The sequence below is a fragment of the Lemur catta genome, chromosome 12 (genome assembly GCF_020740605.2).
Source record: "Lemur catta isolate mLemCat1 chromosome 12, mLemCat1.pri, whole genome shotgun sequence".
NCBI classification, from domain to species: domain Eukaryota; kingdom Metazoa; phylum Chordata; class Mammalia; order Primates; family Lemuridae; genus Lemur; species Lemur catta.
In genome coordinates, this window is record NC_059139.1 from 20,429,999 (window position 1) to 20,451,882 (window position 21,884).

General features: G+C 36.4%; 1 protein-coding gene and 1 non-coding gene across 2 annotated transcripts in view; one reads left to right on the top strand and one right to left on the bottom strand.

Moving 5' to 3' along the window:
• GOLPH3 (golgi phosphoprotein 3) overlaps positions 1-21,884 on the bottom strand; it is a 48,122-nt gene that overhangs the window by 9,973 nt on the left and 16,265 nt on the right. The window contains exons 2-3 of the mRNA XM_045566333.1: positions 8,733-8,864; positions 1,464-1,578 (exon numbers count right to left, since the gene is read on the bottom strand). Of these exons, the coding sequence (XP_045422289.1) occupies positions 1,464-1,578; positions 8,733-8,864 (247 nt within the window). The remainder of the gene's footprint in view (positions 1-1,463; positions 1,579-8,732; positions 8,865-21,884) is intronic.
• Positions 5,552-5,655, top strand: LOC123648708. The gene has a single exon (XR_006738732.1). It is a non-coding gene; the product is annotated as a U6 spliceosomal RNA (small nuclear RNA).

Sequence of the window (21,884 nt, forward strand, 5' to 3'; positions counted from 1 at the left end):
GGGAGGGGACGGGGAAGGAGAAGAGGGGAAGAAGAAAAGAAGTTATTGGTACTTCTATCTTTAAAAATTGTATTTGTTAATATTTAACATGGAGTTAACATTAATGCCTTGAGTCTCTGTCAGATGTTGCATGTCACTGACAGGCATACATGGAGGGCTAACCCAGAGAGCACTGACAGTGTGATAGATGTTGTGATATATTGTATCAATATGTGCTGAGTGGATTTGTAGATTATCATTATTTAGTGCTAACCAAAGAAACCCTCATAAAATGAGCAAAGTAATTTTAAAAGATTCTTGCAACAGAAATTGCAACTGAAGACAAGTCCAGTATCACAAGCACAAAGGGGGAAAGAGGAGTGGAGTTAAAGTTTTCCTTACTCAATGAGATAAAAACAAACATCAAATCTACAAGAGGGCTGTCAAAAAATTCAAAATTAAGTTTAATGTTCTCTATTAATAAGAAGGAAGAATGACCCTTGCCCTAAGTGTAAAGTGCTCATTACTGTCCTAGTAGGTAAGAATAGAGTGTATGTAATTTTTAAATAAAACAAATATGAAAACAAAATATCTTACTGAAAGAACATCCTAAAAGGACTATTGTTTTTAAAAACTCTGCTTATTTATAAGTTAGAAAACTGACCATGTTAATTACCAATCTCTGAAAATGTCCAATTGTTTTTAAAAGTTACTCTAAATAGTGGTATGTTTGAAGATGAGATGAAATGACAACAAATATAGGCAGCAGCTATGTTTTAGGTAACAGCAGACAGGAATAACAAGATAACTTAAGTCTCATATTCAAGGAGCTTCCCAACTAAGAAATTAGACAAATATACAAACAACTTTAATATAAATGTCATAGTCAATTGTGCTGTCAAATTTTTCAGGTTCTCCTCCCTAAGGTTGCACTTCCCTGTCTCCTTCAAGTTAGGAGAAGCCATGTGATTTGTTCTGACCAAGGAAACATGAACCACATGTCATTTCTGAGCAGAAACTTAAGAGCCAGAGTTGCTACACTCTTCCTCCTTTCGCCATAGTGACTGATGCTGCTCCAGACGCTAGTGGCTTCCACTGCCTGGCTACCAGAGGGAGAATGAAGTGGCCTTTGACTGACTGACACCCTGAATGAGAAATAAACTGCTGTTTTAAGCAACTGTGGTTTGGGGGTTGCTTATGACCATCCAGAATAAGGTAGCATGTAGTAATTTTGATAAAGAAAAATAGGAGCTCTAAGGAAGAATATTACATCTCATTCAATAACTGCTAAGTCTTGATAAACAGGATGAAATTTTATAAAAATCATGCTTTTCCCCGCTCAGTGACTGACCCCTTTCAAGTTTGCCTAAATAAACAAACAAGCTTCTGGGTATTTTATTTAGGTTCTTTCAAAAGGATTTTAAACTTTTTACACAATCTTTTAAATAGAATTCAGGTTTTGGTTTATACACACAGCAGCTTACCGCTAAGTAATTCAATCCAGTTCTGGACCGTTTCTGGAGGCTGAGTCTCCTTAACATGCTTTAGAGCTTCATCAAGAAGAACATCTCCTGTTGGAGCATCTGACTTACAGATTACCTGAAATGTAAGCAATAAAAATGAAATGATCCACTGATGCCTCTTTCTGACTTGGTTTCATTAAATGAAAAACAAACAATTATGTAAATAATTTGTTATGCTTAAAGCCCTAAGTGTTCATGCACAAAGTTCAAATTTTAAACTACTTCTACATTAAGGAAATTCAATATTAAATCTAACCACATTAGCTTGAATTAAAATAAAGCTATCCTACAAAAATCAGTAAAGCAAAATGCTAGGACAGTTTATAGTCACTGTAATTCCTTTCATTACTGAACCTTGGGCTGTCTGATCCGAATTCATTTTTTAAACATCATTATTAGTTCCAGAAAGAGACTCAATTATATTTAAGAATTTAGTACAGGCTGAGTATCCCTAATCTAAACATCTGAAATCCTTCAAAATCTGAAACTTTTTGAGCACCAACATGACACTCACTGGAGCATTCTGGATTCTGGATTTTGGGATTAGGGACACTCAAAGCAAGTATAACACAAATATTCCAAAATCCAAAAAATTCTCAAATATTCAACACTTCTGTTTGCAAGCATTTCAGATAAGGGATACTGATATAATTTGGATGTTTTTTTCCCTCCAAATCTCATGTTGAAATTTGATCCCCAATGTTGGAAGTGGGGCTTGGTGGGAAGTGTTTGGGTCATGGGGGTGGCTTAGTGCCCCGCCCATGGTAATGAGTGAGTTCTTGCTCTGCTGGTTCACAGGAGAGACGGTTGCTTAAAAGAGCTTGGCCCCTCCTCCTTTCTCTCACTCACTCCCTCTCTCACAACATAACATGTCTGGTCCTCCTTTCACCATCCTCTAGGAGTAAAAGCTTTCAGAGGCCCTCACTAGAGGCAGATGCTGGTGCCATGCTTCTTGTACAGCCTGCAGAACTATGAGCCAAATAAATCTCTTTTCTTTATAAATTACCCAGTTTCAGGTATTCCTTTATAGCAATGCAAACAAACTAACACAGATACTCAATCTGTATATTATTACAGGTAATATTTTACATCGGTGGAGAAACAAATTTTTCAATGTCATTAAAACAACTGGCTAACAAATTGGGAACAAAAATTAGGTTAAGACTGGGCTCTTCTAAGCTTATGCCACAATAAAAGATAAAGATTTAAATAGGAAATACAACTTTAAGAGCGAGAAACATTTTTTAAAAACTGCTACCACTAGGAGAAACCTTAAAGACCAACAGGTTTGATTACATAAATTTTCAAGTACTATAAATTTTATTCAAAACTGTATTGGGATATAGAATCCATATTAAGCGTAGAAAAATCCAGAGGCAGGGAGAGAAAAATGCTATACTACTTTAGCCAAGTATTGGACTGCTATAGCCTTCACTCATGTTGTTGGCTAAGCAACAAATTTCTAGTTGAAGTTCTCTAATACCAAAATTCAATGTTTTATCACCTTATAATGTTGTAACTATTTAAATGTTATAAATTTACCAATACTTTTAAAATGCGATAGTCCTCTCTTAAATTTGTCCTCAAGGTGTCCTTTACCTTTCTGCTCAATCTTATAAAAGATGAAAAGACAGAGGACTGCAAACTAGTATAACTTCTGTAGCAAGTAATATGGAGATAACTCAAAGAGCTGTAAGCAGAACTACCATTTGATCCAGCAATCCCATTACTGGGCACCTGCCCAAAGGAAAAAAAGACATTCTGTAAAAAAGATATCTGCACTAGAATGTTTACTGCAACACAATTCACAATTGCAAGGATGTGGAAACAACCCAAGTGCCCGTCAACACATGAGTAGATTAATAAAATGTGGTATATGTATACCATGGAGTTCTACTCAGCCACAAAAAACAATGGTCATCTACCACCTCTCGTACTATCCTGGATAGAGTTGGAGCCCATTCTACAAAGTGAAGTGTCAGAAGAATGGAAAAACAAGCACCACATGTACTCCCCATCAAATTGGTATTAACTGATCAACACTTATGTGCACATATAGTAGTAACATTCATCAGGTGTTGGGCAGATGGGAGGGGGGAGGAGGAATGGGTATATTCACACCTAATGGGTGTGGTGCACACTGTCTGGGGGATGGACATGCTTGAAGCTCTGACTCGGGTGGGGCAAAGGCAATATATGTAACCTAAACATTTGTACCCCCATAATATGCTGAAATTTAAAAAAAAGAATAGCAAAATAATAATACTGTGCATACATTGTGCACTTTGAGCATCTTTCAGTTGAAGCTGGTAAAAAACTTTTTCAACTTCATGTTACAGTGAATGTAATGATCATTTGATCCACTGGAAATGAAGTATGAAATAATGTCTTTGGCAAAAGCTAAGTATGCTGCATTGACTTTAACTGTTTACACTGATGTTAGCACCAAGTACATAACAAACATCCTCAGTGTCTATGTCTACAGATAAATATTTTTACATGAAGAAGTAGAGAATACAGTGAGCTGGTTTTTTATAGTAGGTCACAAGCTATATATGTATTTTATCTCTTTTCATTATCATAATAATTTTATAACGATGATTATTACCCTACATTGACAAGGAGGCTGTGGCTTAGGGACGTCAAATAATTTGTACAGAAGGCTTTAAACCTCAACCTCAGCCATGCTGGTTTTTACAGTCTTTAAACTATATTCATTTCCTAAGTGTAAAGAAAAATATTGTGCTTGTGACACTTTTTCATTGTTTGGGTTCCCATTTTCTGTTAATTTTATACATAAATAAAAGACTGCAGTCCCTGTTAAAAAAAAAAGTAAAAAGATATATATACAATATCTATCTCTGAGACATTATGACTCAATAGAAATATTATAAGAACCACAATACAAGCCACGAATCTATTCATAAATTTTCTAGTAGTTAAAAAGGAAAAGAAAATTTAATATAGTGGATTAAACCAAATACAGCTAAAATATTAACATGTAACAAATATTTTAAAATTGAGGTACTTAATATTCTTTTTTTTCTCAATTCTAAGCCTTCAAAAATCCAATGTGTATTTTTCATTTACAGTATGTCTCACTTTGTACCAGCCACATTTCAAGTGCTTAACTGTCTGGCTCACAGACACACGTGGCTACCATACTGAACAGTACACATACAGAACATTCTTATCACTGAAGAAACTTCCATTGGACAGGACTATCCTAGATCACGCTTTCAGTAAAGGCTGAAAGAGCAAGAAAAAAAGGAAGGCCCTCAGGAGAAAAAGCGACGTGTCTACACTGTGGCCATGCCAGTACTTCTTACTTCCCACCCACTCCTTACATCCACTGCAATCTGGCCTCGATGCACATCTCATGCACAACCCCTTGTAAAAGGTCTTATATCAGGGTCACAATAAGCTGGGTATAAAGTGAATCATCTTTTTTCTTATAAAATTCTGTCCTCTAAATCTCTCACATGTTATCACTTTTCTCCATTATCCTTGCCTTCATAGTCGGCCTTCCATATCTGTGGATTTAATCAACCATGGATCAAAAATATTAGGGAGGAAAAAAATAAAAATAACAATAGTTACAGAGAAAAATGATTGAACTAAAAAAATAACAAAACAATAAAAAATAATACACATTTAAAAATACAGTATAACAACCATTTACATAGCATTTACACTGTATTAGATATTATGATTTAAAATATACAGGAGGATGTACATAGGTTATATGTAAATATTACACCATTTTATATAAGGAACTTGAGCATCTATAGATTATTATAGTCAAGGGGTGTCCCAGAACCAATCCCCTGAGGATACTGAGGCATAACTACAGTCTATCTACCTAATCTGGTTGTCTTTCACTTGGGTTAATTTAAGTCTCCTAACTAATTTCCCTGAACTAGGTTCAGCCCTTTTCAAGCCATTCTCCTCAATGATTTTTCTAAAAGCCAAATCTTATCAACACATTCCACTGCTTCTGCTTAAAACTCTTCAATGACTCATAAAATAAGTTCTAAACTCCTTTTAAAAGTTAGTAATAAAAAACTGGAATAAAAAACTGAAATGACAGAGAAGATTAGCATGGCCCTTGTGCAAGGATGACACACAAATTCATGAAGTATTTCATTTTTTCAAAAGAAAAAAATTCAGTAATAAGTGTGGTTCACAAATAAATATGCTCTATAATTTCTACTTGGTCTGTTTGTGGGGTTTTTTTTTTGGGGGGGGTGAGGTCATTCCTAAATACAGATAATCAAGGATGGTAACATTTTAAGGAAAGCATCCAATAAAGAAGAGACCAAGAAAGAAAAATAATTCTGAAAAAACAGATAAATGCAGATAAAGGAAATTTTCAAAAGAGCAGTAATATTCTCAGAGATCTAAAAGAAGATATTATATCCATAAAACAAGAAACCACTATTAAAAAAAAAATCAAGAAAGGGCTCATGGAAATCAAAAACATGAGAGCCATAATAAAAAACTCAACAAAAGGTTAGACAACAACTCTTTAAAAATAGCCCAGAAGGTAAGAGTAGCCATAAATCCACATCCAACTTACAGAGTTCTAGAAAAATGGAGGACAGAAGACACCAGAAATACAAAAAATTTCCAAAACCTAAAGATACACATTTCCAGACTGAAAGACCCCAAGCATAATGAAATTAAAATGACCCACATTAAGACATATCATACAATTTCAGAACACCAGGGATAACAGTAGATTCCAAATGCTTCCAGAGAGGAAAAATCAAGTATCACACAAAGAATGGAAATAAGAAGGGCACCAGACTTTAACACCAATTCTGTATATTAGAAGACAGTGAAGAAATGCTTTCAAAATTCTACGGAAAAATAAATTAAATTTAACATTCTCTTTTCAGCCACACTGTAAAATAAAAGTGAGATACAACAAAGGTATTTTCAGGCATGCAGAGTCTCAAAACAGTTTTCTCCCAAAAAGGTAGAAGAAAATATAAGATCAAAAAAACACAGGGTTGAATACAATGTCACAGGACAGCTATGCAACAGAACCAGAGAGAACCAGCCCAGACTGTCGAATCTAATATACCTGAACATTTGAAAATTAATAATATTTTTTCTGTGATGGAACATTTAAGAAAAATGTAAGAATACCTACACAGAAAACTGGAAAAAAAAAGAATTATAGATTCTGGGAGGGAAACAGTATATTAGAAAGGAAAATATACAACATAACTCCACAGAAAACAGTTATCAACCCAGTTGCAATAATGTAAATAATCATTACTGTTTTGCTAAAAATTGTATGATATAACTCAATTAGAAAGATTAGGGGGAGGGGAGGCAGGACATAAGAAAGCCAAATATTAATCTATTCTAACAGAAAGTAAACAGTGCCTCAAGCTGATGTATCAAGAGATGGCAGTATAAGCTTATTTAAAACACACACAAAAATGTCAAAAGAAATAAGAGAATCATAATTGAATGGTGGCCCCCAAAGTGTCCGCATCCTAACCCCAGAACTCCATTTGGGAAAAGGGTCTTTGTCTTGGATTAATCAGATGGACCCTAAATGCAATGTGCAAAGCGTTTCTGCATTCGAGACACACGAAGGGAAAGGCAGTATGAAGACAGAGCAGAAACTGATGCAGCCAGAAGATAAGGAACATCTGGAGTGACCAGAAGCTGGAAGAGGCAAGGAACAGAATCTCCCTTAGAGCATGGCACACACCTTGACTTCAGACTCCTAGCCTCCAGGACTGTAAGAGAATAAATTTGTTGTTTTAAACCACTAAATGTTGTAATTTGTTAAGGCAGCCCTAGGAAGCTAATACAAGGACTGAAAATGGTTGCCTCTCAGAAACAGAACTAAAGAATAAGTAAGGGTGGGCAAAAGATTGCTATTTTTTCTTAGTAAAATTTATACTTCTATATGTATGTCACTTAATAAGATCAATAATTATTTTTAAATTAGCAAATTAAATCATACTGAAGTATGTTCCCAAAAGACATAACAACCTAGTTAAGATCACTCAAACCAGTAGGCAAAATAATAAGCACAAATAGGCAGGGACCGTGTCTCTCTTGCTCATGACTGTATCCTCAGGGCCTAGCATGTGCATGGTGCACTTAAGCACTAAATAAATATATGATTAATAAACAGACAAAAGAACAATCAACTGATATCGCAGACAATACCAAACTGGTTCTTCTTCCCACAAAAAGAACCAATATAAAAATCTTTTCACTTTAGGTCAGGGTCCTATAACATTAATGCCAAATTATTTACAATTACTATAATTTGTAATAACCTATGCATATATTTCATTGATAACTATAATGGCAGCTTCCTAAGGTTTTCTTCCCCCATAAATCATTATGATTGCACAGTAATATGAAATAAAAATTCTATTCTATTTTATAATTATCTAAAACGGTAGTTTTTTTTTAACTAATATGCCAGCTGACTCGACCTGACTTTAAATGACTAGAGTACACTTAATTTTAAAATCCATCCAGAAATTTTTCTAATAACATCTTTACTTTTTGCATATAACTTTCTAGAATACATTAATGGCTTTCTTCCCTACAGGATTATTGCTCTCTATAGCATATCAAACCAAAAAATATTCAGTTCTTACCTAAAACTTTTGGATTAGGATACTCTACTAAGGAAAAATTAGTTTTGAAACACCATGCCCCTGAGAAACACAATGAGAGACTGGAAGAGAAACAGTCTTGATTATTTAAGATTGCGGTCAAAGTTAAAAATTCTAAAAACTAGCCAATAATATCTCTATTTTACTACAGAAGCCAAGGAACATCTAACCCTACACACCCCTTCACAGTGGAGAAGACAGATCTAAAAAGCATTCACACTCTGATGAAAAGATCAACAACCTATGGGTAGTTAATTTGCACGGCAGCACTTCTAAGGTTTTTTATGTCAAGTCTTTCAAAATTATGGCTTTCAAAAGCAGCAAATGAAATATGGAATTTTTCTGAAGATGTAAGTTGCAGTAGCCAGTGATCCCAGTAGTTAATTACATTATTCATCATATGTACAAAGAATCAGGAAACCAAGAATGAAAAAAGGCTATGGAAACACAATTCAATAAAGATAACTTTAAAATCAACTTCCACTTTAATTTTTGAAAGCTATTAGTAGAGAACATTCATTTTAAGCAGTATAAACTCTTTTAAAAGCATGCTATTCAGCACTTCTCTTACCTTTCTTGTTAATAGACTTTTACGTCTCATTCCACAAGCCTCTAGTTGTAACCTTCCTCTTAATGCTAATTCAATTAACATACAGCCACGCAATCCAGATGATATACAGTCATTCCAAAATGATGTGTAACCCTATTGAAAAAAAGAAAACAAAATAGTTAATTTACCTTGAACTCAAATCAAAAACAGAAATATTTTTAGCCAAAATTATTTTTGGTGCCTTTTACCTTTCCTGTCTTTCTATAACAAAATACAATTAATATATATTATTAATCTAGGATTTTCAGGGGCTTATCATCTTGTCACCACTTACCCTTATATCCAGATAAACAAGTAACATTAGAGGTCAAGGGTTTAGAAATACAATATAATTCGTACTTCACTAAGCTATGTGTTTATTAGGCTCTTTCAGATTGCAAACTCCAGGGAACACTCAGTCAACCTTACATTACAGTGGTTTCTTAGTACATGTGGGCAAATTAAGCAGCTCAGGAAAAAGAACCTAGCCAACTTGGCCTTAAGGAAAATTAGAACATGATTCATTAATTGCTGTTCAGGACAAAGACATAAGGTTAATTTTATATATTAGAAAAACACACATATAGGCCCATGAACAAAAAGGATGGCTGTATGCCTAAGATTCTGAATAACAAATCAGATAGGTCCCGAGAGAATCTAAGATAGACATCTGGGGATGTGGGGATAACCAGCCAACCAGGCATCACCAGATAAAGTCAGGGCACTCTTTGAGAGCAAGTAACTGGGGTTGTCCAAATTGTAAAGCCACAAACCTTGCCAACAGGGTTGTCAGCTATCAATTTAAGATACTCAGCTCTCATGAGAAAGCAAAAGCTGTAACTGGTTCTAAGTAAGGCTCAGAACAAGGTCATGTATAATTTTGATAGGAGGGAGAGCAGGCCAACCGAATCTCTAAAGAAGGGAGGGCCCAGGATTAGGAAAGGCCTGGACTCTCGGATCTGGCACTTTTCCAAGGTCAGTCCTGGTACTCTGCTAGGCCAAAGTGGTCAGCTTGTATTTCACAAGACGATTGACCAGGAGGGTCCCTGGAACTTCATTTTTGATACAGGGACTTAAATTAGCCTCATGAAGCTACCACCCCCGAGAATGTGGGCTTTGGGAAAATTAGAATTTATATTAAGGGAGGCACAACGGGATAAACAAAAATATCAGTTTAAAGAGGCCAATCTGAATGTGAGGTAGAAGCAGCAGACATTGACTGGATGTGAGGGAATCACTTTAAACTCAGAGTTAGGGGGTCTGATCAAATTAAGATTACCAGAGACTTAGCAAAGTGATTAATAAAACCTGTAATTTATAGGGGTTAGGTAAAATCCATGGCTTGTGAATCCATGAAAATTAAAGCCCTAGGAAACCTACAAATGGATTCTACATGACATTAAAGTTGCAGATATCTGGCTTTGACTGGCCTGGACATACAGATGGCATTCTGAGGTGAACCTCTACAAACTGTGAACAACAGAGTATACCTCATGAAGCAGTAATGCATATGAACAGCTCTGCGGCTGGAACCTCCAGCTGAACAGTACTTAAAGCTTACATTTGGTTTCAGGTGAATCATGTCCCAATAACCCCGATTTGACCATTATATGTTATATGCTTGTATCAAAATATAACATGTACTCCACGAATATGTATTTATGTATCAATAAAAATTTTAAAAAATAAATGAAAAACAGGAAATAAAAATAAAATAAAACCAAGAATTGGTACCAAAAAAAAAAAAAGCTTACATTTGCTAGCAGAGGACTAAATATGTCTCAATCTCAACTGCTCCCAGAGTAACGCCATACCCAGAAATATTAGTAGAATGGAATCTTTAATAACAGACTTTAGAGATCTACATGAATTCAGTGAATGGCTTTGGACACTAACACTGAAAGACCTATGCTTTAACAGAATTGAATTCACACGGAAAAGTAGATGAATGGGCATGGACAGTTCTGTACCAAAGTTTCTGGTTCACCAGCAATATTCTAAAGATAAAAGAAGCCAACCAAGACAGACTAACCAACATAACAGTCCAGTATGTTGATAACCTCCTGCTAAAATCTACATGGTAAAAGCACGACCAAGAATTAACCAAGGGTGGGAGGGGAGAAGGAGGGAGAAAAGGGATATTTTTATATCCCTGGGTTGAATAAAAATGAAAAAAAGGCATAACTGGATCAGATGACAATGCCACACTTGGGAATTAAGCATCCTAGGGGAGAAGCAGCAGATTGGGAGAGAGCCAAGTGAATTTGGTCATGACCTAGGCCAGCAAAGTTCTGCAGTGAATCCATGCCACAATACAGTGAGACGCACCACCAACTGGCAGGAGAACTACTTAAGAGAGTCAGGAGCTAGAGCAACAAATTTGGCCTTACCAAGTGCTGAGGAGCTCTTTAACATTATCATTTCTATCTAGTGCTAACCTTAATGCTATATATTTCATCAATTCCAAAACATCCATTTTTAAAGCTTAGTATCTCTGAATTTGGGATACATTGTTCAATAGGCACCACTTTAAGGATATATGGGTACTACAGCTACTGAGCTAACCTAAACACATTAAAGAGAGAAGAGACCTGTGGCATAGACCTCACAGGTGCATAGCAGTGGAGAGATGAATTAGGATCCAACTTGTCAGTTACTGGAGAGCACTTAAAACTTCGTACAGGATTGGGTGACAAGATCCAGATCTAATTGTGCCACCGATCTGCCTGATTTTGCAGTGAGGAAGATTTTATAAGGGTAGGTCAATAACAACCACACTACCCAGAGGATTTTGTCCTTAGACAAACTGCTACATTCTATGAAACAATTACAAGAACCTGCTGTCTAGGCAGGAACGTTATATATTCAGGGCATGAGTGTGTTTGTGCACCAGCAAAAATATCACACCCCATCTATCAAGAAGAGTAAATCAGCCATGTTAAAAATGATAAAATATGCAGGGAAGATTAGTAACTAACTGGCAATATCAAGTAGCTTATGATTCAGTTCAAAAGGCACAACTAGCTGTATCTGGCACCATATTGTAAGAGAATAAAGAAGAATCAAAGATGCTTATTATAGCCAATTCTGACCATGTATTCAGGGATGGTACCTAGCTCTTGCACTTGGAAACCAATAATCTTTTCGACCCCAAATGCATTTGAAATTCTGCCACTAGCAATGAAGAAAATATCTTCGTGCCTCAGTTAGTCCAAGGATAGGGTACCAGTGCTCAAAGTTCAGGGTCACACTAAGGGAGGACCACTGGCCAGACAACTGGCTGGTGACACAGCAGCTGCACTACAACACCATGGTTCCACTGTAGAAAAAACAACTCAGTCCTAAAGAATGTTAGAAGATCACAGGAGAACTATTTTGAGGACCTTAAAGTTCAAGATTGTGATTAGAAATTAGTTCCTATGTTCTAAAATATAAGGATGGGAGAGGTCTGGCCATGTACTATCCCAAAGAATTTAGAGAAAAACAGTCCACAGTCCCATTAGGTTCATGGGTCCAAAACAGGGGAGAACATCCAAGAATAGAAAAGGCCATTAAGGTCCAAATATGGTGGCAGTTATACTGGTGAGCTGGGATATTAGAAAATCTAAAACAGGCACAAATCAAAATTTATACCATGTGCAGCTCACAGGTCTTCAGCAAAACTGGGACAAACGGAACACAAGAGATAGAGAATCAGAGGACCCTGGAAACCAATTTAAAACAATTCTACTTGCCTTTTACCAACTATCTGTTTTAATAACAGCTCTTAATTACCAGATAGGTAGAGACTTTCCCAATGGAATACCAGCTAAGTTGACAACAGATTCCTCTCCAATCAATCTCTTGCTGATGGGAGTCGCCAGGGTCAGACTCAGACAAATGGCCAACTCTTCAGGCAGACTTCATAAGGTTGTCTGTGTAAAATGGAGACAGACATATAGCATGCCAACCAGAAGCAAGAGCTCAGCAGAAGAATGAATGGTAGTACAATAACAAATGAGGCAACAGTCCAAAGGACATGCACTGCAGACAAGATTCTTCCCTCAGTGGGCAGTTTCCAAGTTTCCAAGTCTAAATTTAGGAGACAAAGACTACAAGAAAGCCAATGTTCACTGCAATCATCCAGCTTTTTCCCACTGATAAGACTGATGATATTTACTTGGATCTCTATCTGCTTGATTCCCTTTTTTCTCTCAAGTGGTTCAACTTGAATGGGAGAAAAGGGTATTGTTTGTTGGGGCCCCTAAAACAGCAAACACTAAGAAGAGCTCTCACCATTAGAATTAAGAGCCACTTATCTGCTCTTAGGTGCCTATTTACTCAGAAGCTTTTTGTTAAGAAGGAACTCAAAAGGTTGGCCAACCAAAATGAAATATAATAAAAATATATAAATATCATAAAAGGGATACAGATACAACCACTGGTGTTACAAGATTCTTCATGTGTTATTAAAAACATTTACAATATGGAAATGTTCATATACATATTTTACATGAGAAATGGGTACAAAATAGTATATATAAAGGATGATCTTAATTTGAAATTATCTAAATATATGCACATTGTGTGTATTTATAAAAAAACTTTTTTAAATGGTCATATCCTTTGACACAGTTCTTATGGACCTTTAGTTAGGAAACACTGTGCACAAAAACTTACGTACAAATATACTGATCACATTTATCATAGTAAAACACAAAAAATCTAAAAGTTCAAAAATGGAATAAATTCAGCATTTCCCAAATCTTCTTGACCTTGGAACACTTTTATTTACAGTATACCTTTAGCGGCTTGCAAATAATTAACAATTCTATGAAAATGTTTTTTAACACATTAACTGCCATGTGAGTCGTATTCAACTCATGCTAGTTTTGAGCCCAGGGCCTCATAAAGCGCGTATCTCTTCATCTTGAGAGCCCCATGTACTATTTTTCAAGTTGCATATAACTCACACACAGAAAATAAAAAATAACAAATTTTTCAATAAATTAAAAGGGATCCTTTTGTTTTCAAAGTTTTATGGCCCCAAGTAAAAAAAATTTTTTTTCTAGTGTGGCAATGTGTTAAATCCTGGCGTAGAAGGTTATTGCAAAACATGAGAAATATATTACAAAATCATATATAGAGAGAGAAAGAGAGAAAATGGCCCACTTTTTAGGAAAAAACTGTTAGCAGCAGTAGTCTTGCAATTATGGTGATCTTTATTTTCCTTAAACTTCTCTGTATATATTAGAGAAAGAAAACTGGAGGCAAGGAGATCAGTAAAGACTCTATTTGTTCAGGTTTATAAGGTAATAATTATGATAATGGCAGTAATATGATAAAGGCAAAGCACTAAAAGCACCAAAATAGCTATGAACCACAAAGTAAAACAGAATTGGGAGGTAGTGAAGAACAGCACTCAAGAGCTCAGACTTTGGTTTTTTTTTTTGTTTGTTTGTTTCTTTAAAGAGACAGGGTCTTGCCCTGTGACCCAGGCTGGAGTGCAGTGGCACAATCTTAGCTCAATGCAGCCTCAACTCCTGGGCTCAAACTATCCGAGGGAAAAGCTGGGCCTACAGGCACTCTCCACCACGCCTGGCTAAGTTTTCACTTTTGGTAGAGACAGGGGTCTCACTATGTTGCTCAGACTGGTCTCAAACTCCTGGGCTCAAGCAATCCTCCAGCCTCAGCCTCCTAAAGTCCTGGGATTATAGCCACCACACCCAGCAAGAGCCCAGACTTTGAACAACGAACATTTAGCAATTCAAATCAACCCCAACTCTGCCATATACTATGTGATTAAATTTCTGAAACTAGTTTTCTTCACATAACACAGCAGCAACAGTTGTGAAGACTAAATAATATTTATAAAGCATAGCTCCCAGCAAATAGTAATTGTTTAGTAATGACAAATACATACATTTAGAATAGAATGGGGGTGGAGACTGCAAACTCAAATACTTAGAATGTACAAGCAAAGAACATGACTGAATAAAGAGGTCCTGGTGTAGAAGGTTATTGCAAAACATGAGAAATATATTACAAAATAATATATATACAGAGTTCAGAATACACACACACACACACACACACACACACACATACACACACACACACACACACACAGGGTTCAGAAGCTACTGGCCAAAAAAAAAAAAGAAGCTACTGGCCATTTTGTACAAAGCAAACTGGACAGTGTCCTTCCCCATCTAACTGGGGAAGGCAACTTAGCTCTAATCAACTGTTGCCAAGTGTAAAATGTGGGGTCTACTCTTGCCATATCTTCTGAAATTGATATTTCTATATAAAATTTCCCATCTTTGAAATGCTTACAATTAACTCAAAGGTTTACTACCGCAAAGGCTAGACAAAACGTATCTGCAAATCATTTTACAACCTCTGAACTAAACCTTTTACAAAATACACTACATGAAATAAGTTTCAATTACTAATAGCCAACATACTTGTAAGGTACACAAAATAGTTTTCATTTTGGTTTTATGTATAAAATATTTCAAAATGAAATCACTAAAACATAACACTGTATCTTCTACATAATGCTGAATTCTGATGTGACCAATGTTTTAGACGTGGCTTTCTAAATAAACTTTCCCCAGCAAAAGAAAATACCAGGTTACCAAAACATTTGGGGTTTAGTACCAAACCCAATATAAAAGCTGTACTAGTGATGCCAGTCTTGGCTCATATCCCGTTTTTATAAAACTTGTCCTATCTACAGATCCCAGAGAAAGAAGTGGTTGCACTTACCAAATCTAATCTGACCAGAATGGGCAAATCACAATCTCCCTCCCTCCTGAGAATGTGCATCTGGCATACTGAGTCAGTTATACGGGCATGGGCACTAGAGCTGTAACTGGCTGTGTGGGCTCAGAAGCTACCGGCCATTTTGTACAAAGCAAGCAAAGAATGAAAGTAAGCAGAAAGGAAAACAAGAAATATGCAGAGTGGAAATGAGAGACAATGTACTGTGAGGCAGACCAAGACATACAGAGAGATACAGACACACAAAGAATAACACCCTAACAACAGAAGCACTCCTATTATGGTTGAGCCAAACCTTATTTCCATCAGACACACCTGTATCTCCTTTTACTTAGGCTACTTTGAGGGGATTTCTATTCCTGTAAATGATTTCTAAAAAGACCAAAAGGAATTTAATTAGCATTAATCTGAAGAAGAGTGTGATAAATTAAAGTGCATGTTGTAATCCCTAGATCACTTAAAAAAAAAAAATTGCATGGCCAGGCGCAGTGGCTCACGCCTGTAATCCCAGCACGCTGGGAGGCCGAGGCGGGAGGATTGCTCGAGGTCAGGAGTTCAAAACCAGCCTGAGCAAGAGCGAGACACCCCCCCACCCCCGTCTCTACTAAAAATAGAAAGAAATTAGCTGCACAACTAAAAATATATAGAAAAAATTAGCCGGGCATGGTGGTACAAGCCTGTAGTCCCAGCTACTCGGGAGGCTGAGGCAGAAAGATTGCTTGAGCCCAGGAGTTTGAGGTTGCTGTGAGCTAGGCTGACGCCACGGCACTTTAGCCCAGGCAACAAAGTGAGACTCTGTCTCAAAAATACAAATAGGTTTAGAAGACTGAAGAAAGATATCCCATGGAAACAGCAATCAAAAGAAAGCTGGGACATATTATTATGAGATAACAGATTTTAGAGCAGAGAAAATTACAAAGGGATATTTCAAAATGATAAAGTCCCATCAGGAAGATATAGCAATTATTATACAAACATGTGCACAGCTACCAACAGAATCTCAAAATACATAAATACAAAAGCTAACAATAGAAAAAAAGAAATAGTAAAAGTAGTTAAAGATTACACTGCCAATAACTGATAGAAGTAGACACAAAACTACAAAAATATGGAACTGTACAACACTATCAACCAACTTGACCTAACTTGACATTTACAGAACTCTCCATCTAACAACAGCAAAATACACATTCTTTTCAAGCCCACCTGGAATATTTTTCAAGATAGACCACATGCTAGCCCACAAAACAATTAATTTAGAGAACTGAAATTATACAAAGTATGTTTTACTCCAAGGGAATTAAATCAGAAATCAATAAAATAAAATGTGGGAAACTGAGAATTAATCTACACACTTCTAAATCTTTGGGTCAAATAAATCACAAGGGAAATTAGGAAATATTTTGAACTGAACAGAAAATACAAAACATCAAAATCTACTAGACATAGCTAAAACAATACTTAGAAATCTGTAGCCTAACTAAATACCCATATTGCAAAAGAAGAAAGATCTCAAATCAACAAGTTAAGCTTTTACCTTAAGAAACCGGAAAAAGAGCAAACTAAACCCAAAGCAATCAAAGGGAACAATAAAGATCAGTGTGGAAATAAATGAAATACAGAACAGAAAAGCAGAGGAGAAAAAAATTCATGAAGCCAGAAGTTGCTTCTTCAACAAGATCATAACTAAAAGGAGAAAGGAGTTGCCAAAATGAAAAGCAGGGACACATCACTTCCAACCCTACACAATTAAAAGAATTATAAGAGAATACTATGAACAACTTTATGCCAATGAATTATACAATTGAGACAAAATATTCAGATTCCTAGAAAGACACAAGTTACCAAAACTGACTTAAGAAGAAACACAAAATCAGAATAGACCTATAACAAGAAATTCAATTAGTTAATAAAAATCTTCCTACAAAGAATGTCACTGAGATGTAAATTATTAGGCTCAACCAAATGCTATACCCCTGAATACTGGCCCCAGCCATCAGGAAAACTTGATAGGAAATTTTATGCAAGTCATTCAACATCCTCCCTGGCTCTCCATTTTTCTCATCTACATGTGAAATCAAATCAAGTATGATTCTAATAAATTAAGAATTCCCGAAGAGAGAATGTGGCTTAGGGCGAAATAGGACACGATTTGTTTTAATTTCCAAAAAAAAGTATGTGCAAGTCAATTATCCAGGGTATTTTAAAAACTGTTTAAAAGCATACAAAGAACTGAAGAATAAAGTTAACATATCACTGGATAAATAAGCATTTATAATAGGGTACCTAGAAACTGGTGCTAAACATCATTATGTATGAATACCCTAGAACAGTAGTCCCCAACCTTTTTGGCACCAGGGACCAGTTACATGGAAAACAATTTTTCCATGGATTGCGGAGGAGGGATGGTTTCAGGATGATTCAAGGCACGTCACATTTATTGTGCAGTCAAGCCTCTATACTAATGATAGTCTGTATTTGTGGCTGCTCCCCAGTGCTAGCATCACCGCCTCAGCTCCACCTCAGATCATCAGGCATTAGATTCTCATAAGGAGACGCAACCTCCATCCCTCACATGCAGTTTACAGCAGAGTTCGTGCTCCCATAAGAATCTAATGCTGCTGCTGATCTGCATGAGGCAGAGCTTATGCAATGATGCCAGCGATGGGAGGAGCTGAGGAGCTGAGGAGCAGGAGCTGAGGATTAGGAGCCGAAGAGCGAGCAGTGAGGAGCAAGGGGCGTGTGTGTGCTGCCTGGTTCCTAACACGGGGGAGTGGGGGGAGGGGGGTTGGGGAACCACAACACTAAAAGACAACAAGAAAAATTTCAAGTCTACATTTGACACTGAGCTCTTCTTAAATGTCAAACTAGCAAGAAAATTTGGAAATATCCTTTCCTGTTAATAGTTACAGAGGAGTGACAAGTGTCCATACTGCATTTAGATTTTAAATTCCAAGTTATACTCTCAGGTTGATGGGTTCTGGACTACACAGAAATCTGGAGATCACCACTATTTCCTAAAAACCACTCATCCCAATATGCTGACAAGAATGTAGCTTGTCATCAAAAATCTCTGCCTCCTAGTGTTCACGCTCTCATGTAATCCCTTCCTCTTGAGTGTAGGCTAGATTTGGGGACTTATCTCTAACAAGCAGAATATGGCAAATATCATTGTATGGCACTTCAGAGATTAGGCTACAAATAGACTGTGGCTTCCAACTTGGACATTCCCTCCCACTTTGTCAGCTGCCGTGTTTTGAGCTGCCCTATGTAGAAACACAAGCAGCAAGGAATTGAATTCTCCAGCAGCTGAGCTTTCAGATGAGACTGCACCTCTCACCAACTTAACTGCAATCTCATGAGAGGCATGAGCCGGGGCACCTAGTTAAGCACCACCCAAATTCCTGACTGGCAGAAACTGAGGTAACACAGGTTTGTTGTTTTAAGCTGCTAAATTCTGTCATACAGTAAGATAACTAACATAGTGGCTGCCTAGGGCTGGAGGGATGGGAAGAAACAGAAGCAATGGCTAAAGCATAAAATTGATTGTGGTGATAGATGTACAACTCTTAAGAATACTAAAAACTGTAACCTGTACACTTTAAATGGCTGAAATTGTATAGAATGCAAATTATAACTCAAAGCTGTTACAAAAATGATAATGTACTCTGTATGAAGTCACTTCTGAAATATTACATGAAATTTTGATTATTTCAAAAGAATTAATGGAAAAGTTCTCAGCAAAAATAACTAAACTGATCAAGAGAATAAATCAGGTAAAAGCAAATTTAAAAGATTAGACAAGAAAAAACAACTAGAGACATAAGAACTGGAAAAGTAGTAAAACTATCTACATTTGGTGGTGATAACAGTTGAATACTTGGAAAACCCCAGGAGAATAAATGGAAAAATTAGTATAAGTAAGAGTTTAGTAAAGTAGCAGGATTATAAAATTAACAGACATCAACTGTCCTATACAAAATATAAATTGTTGAAATATTAAAGTTAAAATGTAATTTTAAAAACCTCACTTACAATAGCAACAAAACAGGCAAAACTTATAAACATGAAGAAACTTTTAAAACTCTCCTGAAAGACTTAAAAATAGACTTGGACAATGAAAAGATATCTCATTCTTTGATACAAACACCTCAACATTTTAAAGTTATCAGTTCTCCCTAACTTATGAATCTAATATGATCCTATTAAAAATAGCAACTTTTTTTTTCCTGGAGCTATACAAGTTAAAAATAAAGTTCCTAAAGAAAAATAAAAAAGAATAGACAGGAAAACTTGGGGAGGTGGAGAGTAATACATAGAGAACAGAAATGGAAGCTGTCCTACTAGATACTAAAATAGATTTAAAAGTCTCTAGAACTGAAATGATGACACACTGGCACACGAATAGACAGACCAAAAGAATAAAGTCTACAAACAGACCCAAGAACACAATGAAATCAAATACAGGTTGAGTATGCCTTATCCAAAATGCTTGGGACCAGAATGTTTCACATTTCAGATTTTGAAATATTTGCATTATATCCAGTTCAACATCCCAAATCTGAAAATCCAAAAGTATCATCTCAAATCAATATGAATAAGATAGACAGATGAACATTTCCATCAATAAATAATACTGGAACAATTGGGTGGCTGTTAGGAAAAACAAAATTGGATCCATACCTCATTATACATCAAAATAAACTGCAAATGGATTAGAGATTGAAATATAAAGTGAAATAATAAAAGTACCAGAAGACAAAACAGAAGTGAAACCTTCATACTCTAGAAGAGTGGGGGAAAAAAGTCCCAGCTAGTCTCAAGGCCAATAAATTATACTATTTTAAAATTCACATGGCAAACATCATAAGCAAAGTCAAAAGACAAATGACAATGTAGGAAAAGATATCTATAACTTATATCACAGATAAATCTCTAATACACAATTAGTTCCTAAAAATTAAAGGGGTATTTTTTTAAATAATCAATTTTTAAAAAGGGAAAAGATATAAAAAGTTCACAAAAGAAATGAAAATTACCCTTAAACATATCAAGAGATGTTTTCTGTCATTCATAATAAAACAAATATATATTTAAACTACATAAGACCTCAAGAGCAAAAAACCAGTTAAAAAATGGGCAAAAGGCCAGGCAATGGTGGCTCACGCCTATAATCCTAGCACTCTGGGAGGCTGAGGCAGGAAGATTGCTTGAGGTCAGCAGTTCAAGACCAGCCTGAGCAAAAGAGAGACCCGTCTCTACTAAAAATAGAAAAATGAGCCTGGCGTTGTGGCACGTACTTATAGTCCCGAGCTACTCGAGAGGCTGAGGGAGGAGGATTGCTTGAGCCCAGGAGTTTGAGGCTGCAGTGAGCTACGATGATGCCACTGCACTCCAGCCCTAGCACCAGAGCAAGAAGCTATCTCAAAAAAAGAAAACTGTTTATCTTGTTTATCCTGCCTTGTAAGTACATAAAATAAAATGCATAGGATTATAAAGGAAACCAAAGTTATCAAAATATTAAAAATAAACTAATTTGTGATATATGCTTTATTAGCACATTAAACACATTCTAGTGGCAGATCTAGAAACTACTGTAATTCCAACATAGTGATAAGACAAAATTTTGAGATATCTGCATTAATTGTAATGTGATATGAAAGTATCTGGTTTCTTTCTTTCTTTTTTTTTTTTTTTTGAGACAGAGTCTCACTCTGTTGCCCGGGCTAGAGTGAGTACCATGGCGTCAGCCTAGCTCACAGCAACCTCAAACTCCTGGGCTTAAGTGATCCTACTGCTTCAGCCTCCCGAGTAGCTGGGACTACAGGCATGCGCCACCATGCCCGGCTAATTTTTTCTATATATATTTTTAGTTGGCGAGATAATTTTTATTTCTATTTTTAGTAGAGATGGGGTCTTGCTCTTGCTCAGGCTGGTCTTGAACTCCTGACCTCGAGCGATCCACCCACCTTGGCGTCCCAGAGGGCTAGGATTACAGGCGTGAGCCACCGCACCGGGCCAGTATCTGGTTTCTATTGGTGACAAAGTCACAGATACTGCTAATAGTTCTGTGGTTTGTTGCCAACATTCATAATGGATGCAGATGTTAACTTTCAGGTATAGGTCATTAAAAATACATTTTTTTTTCCACTCAAGTGTTTCACCCTCAATTCTGCCCCACGCTAAGAACCCCTGCATTAGATGGAAATGGGGGAAATTTCCAGTGGACAGATAGACCTACCACCAAATGAACCCACTGATTTTAGAATTCTTAAACCAGACATTGGATGACTCCTGATGCAACAAACATGAAAACACATAGCATTATCTAAGTATTCTTGCCAAAAAAATTCAGAACCAACCCAGTTC